Consider the following 13788-nt stretch of genomic DNA (forward strand, 5'->3'; position numbering starts at 1 on the left):
AATAACCAAGAAAAATTATCTTTCACAATTGGTGCAGAATCCAACCAGAGGAGCAGCACTTTTAGACCTAATACTATCTAATAGACCTGACAGAATAACAAATCTGCAGGTGGTCAGGCATCTAGGAAATAGCGACCACAATATTATACAGTTTCACCCGTCTTTCACTAGGGGGACTTGTCAGGGAGTCACAAAAACACTGAACTTTAGGAAGGCAAAGTTTGACCAGCTTAGAGATGCCCTTAATCTGGTAGACTGGGACAATATCCTCAGAAATAAGAATACAGATAATAATTGGGAAATGTTTAAGAACATCCTAAATAGGCAGTGTAAGCGGTTTATACCTTGTGGGAATAAAAGGACTAGAAATAGGAAAAACCCAATGTGGCTAAACAAAGAAGTAAGACAGGCAATTAACAGTAAAAAGAAAGCATTTGCACTACTAAAGCAGGATGGCACCATTGAAGCTCTAAAAAACTATAGGGAGAAAAATACTTTATCTAAAAAACTAATTAAAGCTGCCAAAAAGGAAACAGAGAAGCACATTGCTAAGGAGAGTAAAACTAATCCCAAACTGTTCTTCAACTATATCAATAGTAAAAGAATAAAAACTGAAAATGTAGGCCCCTTAAAAAATAGTGAGGAAAGAATGGTTGTAGATGACGAGGAAAAAGCTAACATATTAAACACCTTCTTCTCCACGGTATTCACGGTGGAAAATGAAATGCTAGGTGAAATCCCAAGAAACAATGAAAACCCTATATTAAGGGTCACCAATCTAACCCAAGAAGAGGTGCGAAACCGGCTAAATAAGATCAAAATAGATAAATTTCCGGGTCCGGATGGTATACACCCACGAGTACTGAGAGAATTAAGTAATGTAATAGATAAACCATTATTTCTTATTTTTAGGGACTCTATAGCGACGGGGTCTGTTCCGCAGGACTGGCGCATAGCAAATGTGGTGCCAATATTCAAAAAGGGCTCTAAAAGTGAACCTGGAAATTATAGGCCAGTAAGTCTAACCTCTATTGTTGGTAAAATATTTGAAGGGTTTCTGAGGGATGTTATTCTGGATTATCTCAATGAGAATAACTGTTTAACTCCATATCAGCATGGGTTTATGAGAAATCGCTCCTGTCAAACCAATTTAATCAGTTTTTATGAAGAGGTAAGCTATAGGCTGGACAACGGTGAGTCATTGGACGTGGTATATCTCGATTTTTACAAAGCGTTTGATACCGTGCCGCACAAGAGGTTGGTACACAAAATGAGAATGCTTGGTCTGGGGGAAAATGTGTGTAAATGGGTTAGTAACTGGCTTAGTGATAGAAAGCAGAGGGTGGTTATAAATGGTATAGTCTCTAACTGGGTCGCTGTGACCAGTGGGGTACTGCAGGGGTCGGTATTGGGACCTGTTCTCTTCAACATATTCATTAATGATCTGGTAGAAGGTTTACACAGTAAAATATCGATATTTGCAGATGATACAAAACTATGTAAAGCAGTTAATACAAGAGAAGATAGTATTCTGCTACAGATGGATCTGGATAGTTTAGAAACTTGGGCTGAAAGGTGGCAGATGAGGTTTAACAATGATAAATGTAAGGTTATACACATGGGAAGAAGGAATCAATATCACCATTACACACTGAACGGGAAACTACTGGGTAAATCTGACAGGGAGAAGGACTTGGGGATCCTAGTTAATGATAAACTTACCTGGAGCAGCCAGTGCCAGGCAGCAGCTGCCAAGGCAAACAGCATCATGGGGTGCATTAAAAGAGGTCTGGATACACATGATGAGAGCATTATACTGCCTCTGTACAAATCCCTAGTTAGACCGCACATGGAGTACTGTGTCCAGTTTTGGGCACCGGTGCTCAGGAAGGATATAATGGAACTAGAGAGAGTACAAAGGAGGGCAACAAAATTAATAAAGGGGATGGGAGAACTACAATACCTAGATAGATTAGCGAAATTAGGATTATTTAGTCTAGAAAAAAGACGACTGAGGGGCGATCTAATAACCATGTATAAGTATATAAGGGGACAATACAAATATCTCGCTGAGGATTTGTTTATACCAAGGAAGGTGACGGGCACAAGGGGGCATTCTTTGCGTCTGGAGGAGAAAAGGTTTTTCCACCAACATAGAAGAGGATTCTTTACTGTTAAGGCAGTGAGAATCTGGAATTGCTTGCCTGAGGAGGTGGTGATGGCGAACTCAGTCGAGGGGTTCAAGAGAGGCCTGGATGTCTTCCTGGAGCAGAACAATACAATTATTAGGTTTTGTAGAAGGACGTAAATCTGGGGATTTATTATGATGGAATATAGGCTGAACTGGATGGACAAATGTCTTTTTTCGGCCTTACTAACTATGTTACTATGTTACTATGACATTAGTGGAATCACTTATACCACAAGAGAACAACACAAAGATTCCACTCTCTCAGGAATTGAAGAGATACTCTAAGTGGATCGCCCCCAGACACAGGGCCACAGGTGTTATGACCTGGTGGTCAGGACAATAATGGACCTGGTGGTTAAGAGCACACGGTATGACCTGATAGTTACTGATAATAAGGACGAGCTCTGGGACGTGGGAACTCTGCTGACCGCAATCCCTAAACCTATCAAACACACTAGAAATAGCCGTGGATTGTGTCTAACGCTCCCTATGCAACTCGGCACAGCCTAAGAAACTAGCTAGCCCTGAAGATAGAAAAATAAAGCCTACCTTGCCTCAGAGAAATTCCCCAAAGGAAAAGGCAGCCCCCCACATATAATGACTGTAAGTAAAGATGAAAATACAAACAAAGAGATGAAATAGATTTAGCAAAGTGAGGCCCGACTTACTGAACAGACCGAGGATAGGAAAGGTTACTTTGCGGTCAGCACAAAAACCTACAAAAAGACCACACAGAGGGCGCAAAAAGACCCTCCGCACCGACTCACGGTGCGGAGGCGCTCCCTCTGCGTCCCAGAGCTTCCAGCAAGCAAGACAAATAAATTAAATAGCAAGCTGGACAGAAAAATAGCAAACCAAAGAAATACAAGCTGGAACTTAGCTTCTGATGAGAAGACAGGTCACAAGAACGATCCAGGAGTGAACAGGCCAATACTGGAACATTGACAGGTGACATGGAGCAAAGATCTAAGTGGAGTTAAATAGAGCAGCAGCTAACGAATTAACCTCGTCACCTGTGAAACTCAGAAACACCCACCAGAGAAAGTCCATGGACAGAACCAGCCGAAGTACCATTCATGACCACAGGAGGGAGCCCGACAACAGAATTCACAACACACAGGTTACTCGGTACCGGTCCTTTCTTTCTCAGTTCTGGGGTTGTCACGGTGGCTGGACCCGGTCCGTGACCCTGCTAAGGGGCGTCCAATAAAAGGTGATAGGAGTCTGTCAAGGTTTCGTGACGCCACCTTTGGTGTTCGGTCAGGATGACCGATGCTGCTTGGGGCCCGCTGGGGTGATGGAATGGCAGCTAGATGGTATACCTTCCCACAGGTGAAGTATGTCCCCAGGGCTTCCCCCAGTGATGTCGATGGCGATGGTGTGAGGTGCAGACAATAACGAGGACACAAAGTTGCAGTCTCTTTACCTCTTTACTGAAGACTTCAGGATCCGCAATCCAGAGCACAGTTAACAGGGCTGTCTGAGACCGGCCAGTCCGATGGCACATCCAGAGTTCCCTTTGCAGGTGGAAATCGTTGCCTACCAATAGCGCCTGTGTGTTGTAGTGCTACCCTGCTGAGCATTCGGTATAGTCCTCACAACTTCTGTTCTAGTTCATTCGTTCGTTCTTTCTAGTTCTTTCTCTTTCTTTCTATTTCGTTCCAGATGTTACTAGTTTCTCGTCCCCCAGGTATGTTATGGCTAGGACGCACCCGTATGACGGGAAGGCTCGGAGCTCTTCCCGGACCTAGAGATGCCCCTCTCCACGCGTTGCCCCCAATGTCTTCGTAGGAAATTTAAGGTAGACAGCCAACCTATAATTAACTGTCCTGCGGAGTTTGAAGTAAGGCATAGAGTCAGTTACTTCCTAGGTGTTCCGGCCACCAGCTACGCGCCTCAGTAGGATGTTGCTGTTCTTGGGGCACGACTCTTACTGGCTCTCCTTTGTGCTTGATCTCGTTTCTCACTGTTCCACAATATCCTTCGCTTCATGTCTCTTTCTTAGGATACCGCCGCAAGGTAGTGCAGGTGCGGTTCCGTAATGTTCTGTTCTGTTCGCTAGGTACCTGCCAGATTCCCATGCCTGACAGGCACCCCCCTGAATCTTCTCTCTGCAACACCCCCTGCCACGGGATGTTGCCTGAATCCAACCCAGTCAGCTTCTGACTAACTTCCTATCCAACCCCTAGTTTTACCAGTGTGAGGAGTGGCCCAATAAATAAAGCCTTTTTCTCCCCCTAGTGGCCGGAGTGTGAAGTGTAATGTGTGCTGGTGATACCTGGTCAGTAGAATTCCTTCAGTGCCATCAGACGTACCATCACTCCCCTTAGCGGCAGAGTGTCATACTGTAACATATGGGATAGCTGACGCACCACTGCAATATGCAGATATATAGAGGGGGTGCAAGACTGATGGCTAATAATGCAAACTGACAAAAGCACAAGAAACAAGAGCCATCAAAATATCTGCACACCACCAAAGTTATGATAAAAATAATATAAGCTTTATTGGGAACATAATTAAAAACATCTAAAATCACACATAACCTCCGTGCAGATGCCCCTGTGAACACTGTATGCCAAAATATACATAGATATATAAACGTATGAAATCTTACAGACGTGTCCCTGCCCTCTGCACTTAATATTATTAATGTAACTATATATAGTCAAAATTTGGAATGAACACGCTGTATACAACCATATAACAACAATTATGCACACAGTCAAGTATAATACAAGCCACACAGCATGCAAATAGCATGCAACACCCCACCACAATATGCAGCTTCCAGCAAAAAACCCCTATGGACCCAGAGGAGCAGATAAAATAAACTGCCCTAGATATCCAGAGAAAGGGACAGGGGAGGATGTCCAAATATATACCCTGAAACACCCTGCATAGTCTGATCCTAGGAGTGGTCAAAAGGTGAAAATAGTGCTGGAGAAAGCACCATAGGATAAATCCTGCTGCAGGAGGCTGTGAGGCTGAATAGTCACAGGGCAAATGCGACCGGAGGAGAAGCCCAACGCGTGTCGCTGTTCTAGGACAGCTTCGTCAGGGGAAGTAGTGCAAATACCCCCAATAGCGCTTAAATACCTTATAATCAATTGTGTGGTCAGGTCAGGTGTGGCTGGCAGAGCATGGGGGCCGGAAAACCGGAAGTGACTCACCAGGAAGAAGGGAAAATGAAAGTGTCCTGAATAACACACTGAGCATGTGCAAATGGAAGGTCAAAACAGCAGAATGGATACAGGCAAAAAGCCTGAAGAAACGTAAGTGTTTATGACAGCGCAGCTCCCGGGAGCAGATGTGGTGACAGTCCTGCAATGCATGACTGTCAGCACATCTATGGGCACAAGAGAGGAAGCATACTTGTACAGTCCATAGAGAGAGGCAGCAAGTACACAGCAAGGAAGAAAAAGCAGAACCAATCCTATAAGATTAATATAGAACCAGAAGATTAAATCCTGAAATTTTTTTTTTTTTTTTATGATTATGTACATATATATAAAACTTCCATGATATGATATTACACAGGATTACAGGCGGATACTTCAATTGTCCTGTTATGTAGTATATGGTCCAATGGGGAAGGAGAAGAATTAGATCCCTCTCCCCTCCCCCCATATAATGTTCCATTTAGGTCCAGAGTCTTTTCCTCTTCTCCGAAGTTTTGTAAATGAAAAAACATAAATTCTTCTCCAGACCTCCATATCACAACCAGAGGGAGTCGATGCCACTCAATATGCTGTTCGGGAAATGCATAACTCTATTCCAAACGTCCACCACGTTCACCACGTCCACCACGAAATCCTGAAGAAGAATAGCCGAGTTATCCCAAAAAACCTGTAAAAAGGAGGTCCTCGTTAATTCCATGGGGCGCCATAGAGTGGAGCTGGTAGATCCAACGGGATTCTACCTGTAGCAATTTCTTATGCAATGTGCCACCCCTATCGGAGGTCCTCAGATGTTCCAAACCAATGACTCTAGTATTGGTATAACTCCCAGCATGATGAGTCAAGTAATGAGCCGCCACCGTAGTAAGGGTCTTACCTTTGCGTCTATCAGCCACCGCTGTATTGATCGTGGAAAAATGTCCCTGAATCCTCCGGCGCAGCTCCTGTGTGGTCTGGCCTACATAGACACGAGGGCAAGTACATATGATGGCATAGATAACATTAGATGTTTTGCAATTAATGTAGGACTTTAATCTATGTGGCGTCTGATCTGTTGGGTTAATAAAGGAATCTCGCGTGGGGTGCATATATGTACATACCGTACAATTCCCGCACGGAAAAGAACCTTTCAGGACAATACCACGATTCAATTTATGAGTGGGCCTAGAATAATGGCTCCTCGTAAGTATGTCCCTAAAATTGGGAGCCCTTTTTGCGGTCACTAAGGGTCGTGGGCTGATCACCTGCGCTGTTTGCGTGTCAGCAGTCAGGATTCTCCAGTGATTGTTCAGGATGTCCCTTACCTGGTTCCACTGAGTATGGTATCCGGTAATGAAGCGCACAAATTTGTCCGTTTCCTTCTTTGTAGGGACCAGTAAGGTGTCCTGTGTCTGTATTTTTGCTCTCTGATAGGCCCGAGAGATACATTTCTTGGGGTAATTCCTCCTCCTAAATCTCTCCGTAAGATCATGGGCTTCCCTACGAAAATCCTCGTCATCGGTACAATTTCGTCGTGCCCTGAGGAATTGTCCCCTCGGAATGCCATCCCTCGTATGTTTTGGATGGAAGCTACGATACTCCAACAGACTATTAACCGCTGTGGGCTTGCGATAGAGACAAGTAGATAATTTGCCATTCTGACATTTAACCTCAAGATCCAGAAATTGCACTGCAACAGAAGAAAACTGGTGAGTCAAAAAAATATTAAAAGGATTATGGTTGAGGACGTCCAGAAATTCCAGACATTCCTCAATAGAGCCTGACCAAATAAAGAAAATGTCGTCTATGAATCGCGACCAATGCCGTACCTTATTGATGAAGAAATTAGAGACATAGACGACAGTGTGCTCCCACCACCCTAAAAAAAGGTTTGCAAAAGCTGGGGCGCAGCGCGCTCCCATTGCCACGCCTGATGTTTGAATATAGAAGGTTCTGTCAAATAAGAAAAAATTGTGTCTCAAAACAAAATCTAATAAATCAATAATGAAGGAGTCATGCATTCTGTCAGAATTGGTTTGTTGATCGAGGAAAAACATGATTGCCTGTAGGCCATCATCGTGACTAATATTCGAATAAAGGGATTCCACGTCACAGGTAACCATAATCTCCCCTGATGATAAATCCAACCCTTTGTATATGCTGATAAAGTGTGAGGAGTCCCTAATGTGAGAAGGCAATTTAAGCACAAATGGCTGTAGAAAAAAATCAAGGTAAATACACGCCTTCTCACACAGACTCCCAATACTAGACACGATAGGTCGGCCTGGGGGTTTACTCAAATCTTTGTGAACCTTGGGTAGCATATAGAACGTAGATGTAGTTGGTTCCTCTACCCAAATAAAGTCCCGTTCCTGAACACTGATAACCCCCAGTTCAAAAGCCCTATCCAAGAGAGCTCTCAATTTCGTAGAGAAAACCCCCGTAGGATTGGAGGGGAGTCTTCGATAAAAATGCTGGTTACCAAGTTGTCTACTTGCTTCCTCGAGATACAAGCTATGGGGCCACAGGACAACATTACCCCCCTTGTCCGCCTCCCTGATCAAGAATTCTTTATTTGACCGTAGGTCAGATAGAGCCCGTCGTTCCTGAGTAGTCAAATTAGGCATGAGGCCTATCCTAGGGGGGAGTGCTTCAATATCTTGTTTGACCATCTCGAAGAAGATTTTGACAGCTGGTATAGTGGACAGGGGTGGACACACAGTGGATTTGTTCTTGTGAGGAAAATTACGCCTACCTGTGTTAGATTCACCCTCTTGTAGGAGCTCCATCAGATCTTGAAAAACTCCATGTTCAGTCTGATCAAGAGAGGAAATCGCCTGTGGTTGTATGTGCAAAACCTGGAGGACGATTTTCCTACAGAATAAGAAAAGATCCTTGATCAAAGTGAAATTATCAGCCCGTTGTGCCGGCGAGAAAGTCAGACCCCTGCTTAATACTGCAGTTTCAATAGGTGTTAGTTGGTGTTGAGACAAGTTGACAATCTGCAATGAATCATGTTTAACCCGAACATCAGACTCACCATCACTGTTGGTTGATGACGGGATCACTTGCGTTGTTTCATCCGTTTGTTGTGATATGGAGGTCTGTATCTCCTGTTCCTGGTGATCCGAGTGGTTAGGTCTATGTCTCCTATGCCCACGCCTAGTCCTGGTCCTGGTTCTGTGTCGCTTTCCGCCGAGGACAAAAAATCACTCGAAGACGGACCCTCAGTGGTTGTGATGTTACGGGAGGAATTTGTTGGACCTTGTCTGGTTTTAATACCTCGACGTTGATTGCCTTGATGTCCCCACTTATAGGCCATATGTTGATCGAAGTCCAATTTATCCCTCAAAAATTTTGCTCTTTTTTTATCCATAATCTCCTTGTCATACTTGTCCAATCCCTCTTTAAGTTTGATTTTAAAGGGCTGGATTTGTGAGACCTCATCAAATTTACTGAGGCCATTTTCCAAATCCCTGATTTCTGTCTTTACCTGCACCAAGAGTTCCCTATCATGTGCAATAAGCATGTTGATTAGAATTTGTGAACAGCGGAGTAACCCCTCCTCCCATGTAGTGCGAAAAGTCACCGAGGGTTCCCATGCTGGAAAAATAGGTATCCTCAAACCTCTAGGTACTAAATTCAATTTCAAGTATTCCTCCAAACACCGAATGTTCCATAATAATCTAATTCCATGTTTTTGTGCTGCCATAAGATCCACAGATAAACGCGCAAAATGAGAATCTGGACAGTTACCAATAGTGTCCACAAATGCCGCAGAGGCTGAGGCCTTCCACGCCGCTTCCCTCGCCTCCCAATCCATACCACCCACAAGGGACCAAATAACCACACAATATATATTTTATATCAATAGATCCTCACAAATATGAGGAAATAGGCTACAGTAAGCCGTGTGCTGCCAAGCAAAAGAAAAAACACCACTGGGTGTTTAAAAAAACCTGTAACATATGGGATAGCTGACGCACCACTGCAATATGCAGATATATAGAGGGGGTGCAAGACTGATGGCTAATAATGCAAACTGACAAAAGCACAAGAAACAAGAGCCATCAAAATATCTGCACACCACCAAAGTTATGATAAAAATAATATAAGCTTTATTGGGAACATAATTAAAAACATCTAAAATCACACATAACCTCCGTGCAGATGCCCCTGTGAACACTGTATGCCAAAATATACATAGATATATAAACGTATGAAATCTTACAGACGTGTCCCTGCCCTCTGCACTTAATATTATTAATGTAACTATATATAGTCAAAATTTGGAATGAACACGCTGTATACAACCATATAACAACAAATATGCACACAGTCAAGTATAATACAAGCCACACAGCATGCAAATAGCATGCAACACCCCACCCCAATATGCAGCTTCCAGCAAAAAACCCCTATGGACCCAGAGGAGCAGATAAAATAAACTGCCCTAGATATCCAGAGAAAGGGACAGGGGAGGATGTCCAAATATATACCCTGAAACACCCTGCATAGTCTGATCCTAGGAGTGGTCAAAAGGTGAAAATAGTGCTGGAGAAAGCACCATAGGATAAATCCTGCTGCAGGAGGCTGTGAGGCTGAATAGTCACAGGGCAAATGCGACCGGAGGAGAAGCCCAACGCGTGTCGCTGTTCTAGGACAGCTTCGTCAGGGGAAGTAGTGCAAATACCCCCAATAGCGCTTAAATACCTTATAATCAATTGTGTGGTCAGGTCAGGTGTGGCTGGCAGAGCATGGGGGCCGGAAAACCGGAAGTGACTCACCAGGAAGAAGGGAAAATGAAAGTGTCCTGAATAACACACTGAGCATGTGCAAATGGAAGGTCAAAACAGCAGAATGGATACAGGCAAAAAGCCTGAAGAAACGTAAGTGTTTATGACAGCGCAGCTCCCGGGAGCAGATGTGGTGACAGTCCTGCAATGCATGACTGTCAGCACATCTATGGGCACAAGAGAGGAAGCATACTTGTACAGTCCATAGAGAGAGGCAGCAAGTACACAGCAAGGAAGAAAAAGCAGAACCAATCCTATAAGATTAATATAGAACCAGAAGATTAAATCCTGAAATTTTTTTTTTTTTTTTTTTTTTATTTTTATGATTATGTACATATATATAAAACTTCCATGATATGATATTACACAGGATTACAGGCGGATACTTCAATTGTCCTGTTATGTAGTATATGGTCCAATGGGGAAGGAGAAGAATTAGATCCCTCTCCCCTCCCCCCATATAATGTTCCATTTAGGTTTTTGACTCACCAGTTTTCTTCTGTTGCAGTGCAATTTCTGGATCTTGAGGTTAAATGTCAGAATGGCAAATTATCTACTTGTCTCTATCGCAAGCCCACAGCGGTTAATAGTCTGTTGGAGTATCGTAGCTTCCATCCAAAACATACGAGGGATGGCATTCCGAGGGGACAATTCCTCAGGGCACGACGAAATTGTACCGATGACGAGGATTTTCGTAGGGAAGCCCATGATCTTACGGAGAGATTTAGGAGGAGGAATTACCCCAAGAAATGTATCTCTCGGGCCTATCAGAGAGCAAAAATACAGACACAGGACACCTTACTGGTCCCTACAAAGAAGGAAACGGACAAATTTGTGCGCTTCATTACCGGATACCATACTCAGTGGAACCAGGTAAGGGACATCCTGAACAATCACTGGAGAATCCTGACTGCTGACACGCAAACAGCGCAGGTGATCAGCCCACGACCCTTAGTGACCGCAAAAAGGGCTCCCAATTTTAGGGACATACTTACGAGGAGCCATTATTCTAGGCCCACTCATAAATTGAATCGTGGTATTGTCCTGAAAGGTTCTTTTCCGTGCGGGAATTGCACGGTATGTACATATATGCACCCCACGCGAGATTCCTTTATTAACCCAACAGATCAGACGCCACATAGATTAAAGTCCTACATTAATTGCAAAACATCTAATGTTATCTATGCCATCATATGTACTTGCCCTCGTGTCTATGTAGGCCAGACCACACAGGAGCTGCGCCGGAGGATTCAGGGACATTTTTCCACGATCAATACAGCGGTGGCTGATAGACGCAAAGGTAAGACCCTTACTACGGTGGCGGCTCATTACTTGACTCATCATGCTGGGAGTTATACCAATACTAGAGTCATTGGTTTGGAACATCTGAGGACCTCCGATAGGGGTGGCACATTGCATAAGAAATTGCTACAGGTAGAATCCCGTTGGATCTACCAGCTCCACTCTATGGCGCCCCATGGAATTAACGAGGACCTCCTTTTTACAGGTTTTTTGGGATAACTCGGCTATTCTTCTTCAGGATTTCGTGGTGGACGTGGTGAACGTGGTGGACGTTTGGAATAGAGTTATGCATTTCCCGAACAGCATATTGAGTGGCATCGACTCCCTCTGGTTGTGATATGGAGGTCTGGAGAAGAATTTATGTTTTTTCATTTACAAAACTTCGGAGAAGAGGAAAAGACTCTGGACCTAAATGGAACATTATATGGGGGGAGGGGAGAGGGATCTAATTCTTCTCCTTCCCCATTGGACCATATACTACATAACAGGACAATTGAAGTATCCGCCTGTAATCCTGTGTAATATCATATCATGGAAGTTTTATATATATGTACATAATCATAAAAAAAAAAAAAAAAAAAAAAAAAAAATTTCAGGATTTAATCTTCTGGTTCTATATTAATCTTATAGGATTGGTTCTGCTTTTTCTTCCTTGCTGTGTACTTGCTGCCTCTCTCTATGGACTGTACAAGTATGCTTCCTCTCTTGTGCCCATAGATGTGCTGACAGTCATGCATTGCAGGACTGTCACCACATCTGCTCCCGGGAGCTGCGCTGTCATAAACACTTACGTTTCTTCAGGCTTTTTGCCTGTATCCATTCTGCTGTTTTGACCTTCCATTTGCACATGCTCAGTGTGTTATTCAGGACACTTTCATTTTCCCTTCTTCCTGGTGAGTCACTTCCGGTTTTCCGGCCCCCATGCTCTGCCAGCCACACCTGACCTGACCACACAATTGATTATAAGGTATTTAAGCGCTATTGGGGGTATTTGCACTACTTCCCCTGACGAAGCTGTCCTAGAACAGCGACACGCGTTGGGCTTCTCCTCCGGTCGCATTTGCCCTGTGACTATTCAGCCTCACAGCCTCCTGCAGCAGGATTTATCCTATGGTGCTTTCTCCAGCACTATTTTCACCTTTTGACCACTCCTAGGATCAGACTATGCAGGGTGTTTCAGGGTATATATTTGGACATCCTCCCCTGTCCCTTTCTCTGGATATCTAGGGCAGTTTATTTTATCTGCTCCTCTGGGTCCATAGGGGTTTTTTGCTGGAAGCTGCATATTGTGGTGAGGTGTTGCATGCTATTTGCATGCTGTGTGGCTTGTATTATACTTGACTGTGTGCATAATTGTTGTTATATGGTTGTATACAGCGTGTTCATTCCAAATTTTGACTATATATAGTTACATTAATAATATTAAGTGCAGAGGGCAGGGACACGTCTGTAAGATTTCATACGTTTATATATCTATGTATATTTTGGCATACAGTGTTCACAGGGGCATCTGCACGGAGGTTATGTGTGATTTTAGATGTTTTTAATTATGTTCCCAATAAAGCTTATATTATTTTTATCATAACTTTGGTGGTGTGCAGATATTTTGATGGCTCTTGTTTCTTGTGCTTTTGTCAGAGTGTCATACTGCAATGACCAGATCTCTGGGGTGCTGCATAAGCATTAAAAAAATGTTTGCAAAGTTGTCACTGGAGCGCCCCCAGACACAGTGCCACGCGTTTCGGTACCGGGCCTCTCTGGTTCGGTTCTGAGGCTGTCACGGTGGCTAGACCTGGTCCGCGACCCTGCTAAGGGGCGTCCAATGAAAGTAGTGGAACAGTCTGTCAGGGGTTCGTGACGCCACCTGTGGTGTTCGGTCAGGGTGACCGACGCTGCTGTGGGGTCCGCTGGGGTGATGGAATGGCAGCTGGATGGTATACCTTCCCACAGGTGAAGTATGTCCCCAGGGCTTCCCTTTAAGGTGGATGGTGATGGTGTGAGGTACAGTCAATAATGAGGACACAAGGTTGCAGTCTCTTTACCTCTTTACTAAAGGCTTCAGGATCCTCAATCCAGAGTACGTTTAACAGGGCTCTCAGAGACCGGCCGGTCCGATGGGCACATCCAGAGTTTCCTTCACAGATGGAAATCGTTGCCTACCAATAGCGCCTGTGTGTTGTAGTCCTATCCTGCTGAGCATTCAGAATAGTCCTCACAACTGCTGCTCTCGTTTGTTCGTTCTCTACAGCTCTCTCTCTCTCGTTCTTTGGTTCCAGATGTTACTAGTTTCTAACGTCCCCCAGGTATGTTATGGCTAGGACGCACCCGTATGACGGGAAGG

At 44.1% G+C, this 13788-nt stretch overlaps 2 protein-coding genes across 5 annotated transcripts; one reads left to right on the forward strand and one right to left on the reverse strand.

Annotated features, from left to right (window-relative positions):
- Positions 1–5726: 5726 nt before the first annotated feature.
- On the reverse strand, positions 5727–8450 carry LOC138638586 (uncharacterized). 4 transcript variants are annotated; one of them, XR_011312522.1, is made up of 6 exons: positions 8390–8450; positions 8105–8223; positions 7179–7302; positions 6675–7039; positions 6248–6328; positions 5727–6040 (listed from the first exon to the last, which is right to left on the reverse strand). XR_011312522.1 is itself a non-coding variant. In XM_069727987.1 (3 exons), exons 2-3 carry the CDS (start codon positions 8136–8138, stop codon positions 6027–6029), a joined length of 1047 nt encoding a protein of 348 aa, XP_069584088.1. In that variant the 5' UTR covers positions 8139–8223; positions 8390–8450; the 3' UTR covers positions 5727–6026. The 4 variants fall into 4 exon arrangements, 2 of the variants coding, with proteins under 2 accessions (XP_069584088.1, XP_069584090.1); XR_011312521.1 differs by having other exon boundaries at positions 6675–7302; XM_069727987.1 differs by lacking the exon at positions 7179–7302 and having other exon boundaries at positions 5727–7039.
- Positions 8451–10180: 1730 nt separating this feature from the next.
- LOC138637872 (uncharacterized) lies at positions 10181–11966 on the forward strand. Its single transcript, XM_069726804.1, has 2 exons — positions 10181–10238; positions 10654–11966. The coding sequence occupies exons 1-2, from the start codon at positions 10181–10183 to the stop codon at positions 11664–11666; spliced, it is 1071 nt and encodes a 356-aa protein (XP_069582905.1). The 3' UTR covers positions 11667–11966.
- Positions 11967–13788: the final 1822 nt, after the last annotated feature.

The sequence above is a fragment of the Ranitomeya imitator genome, chromosome 5 (genome assembly GCF_032444005.1).
Source record: "Ranitomeya imitator isolate aRanImi1 chromosome 5, aRanImi1.pri, whole genome shotgun sequence".
Lineage (NCBI taxonomy): Eukaryota > Metazoa > Chordata > Amphibia > Anura > Dendrobatidae > Ranitomeya > Ranitomeya imitator.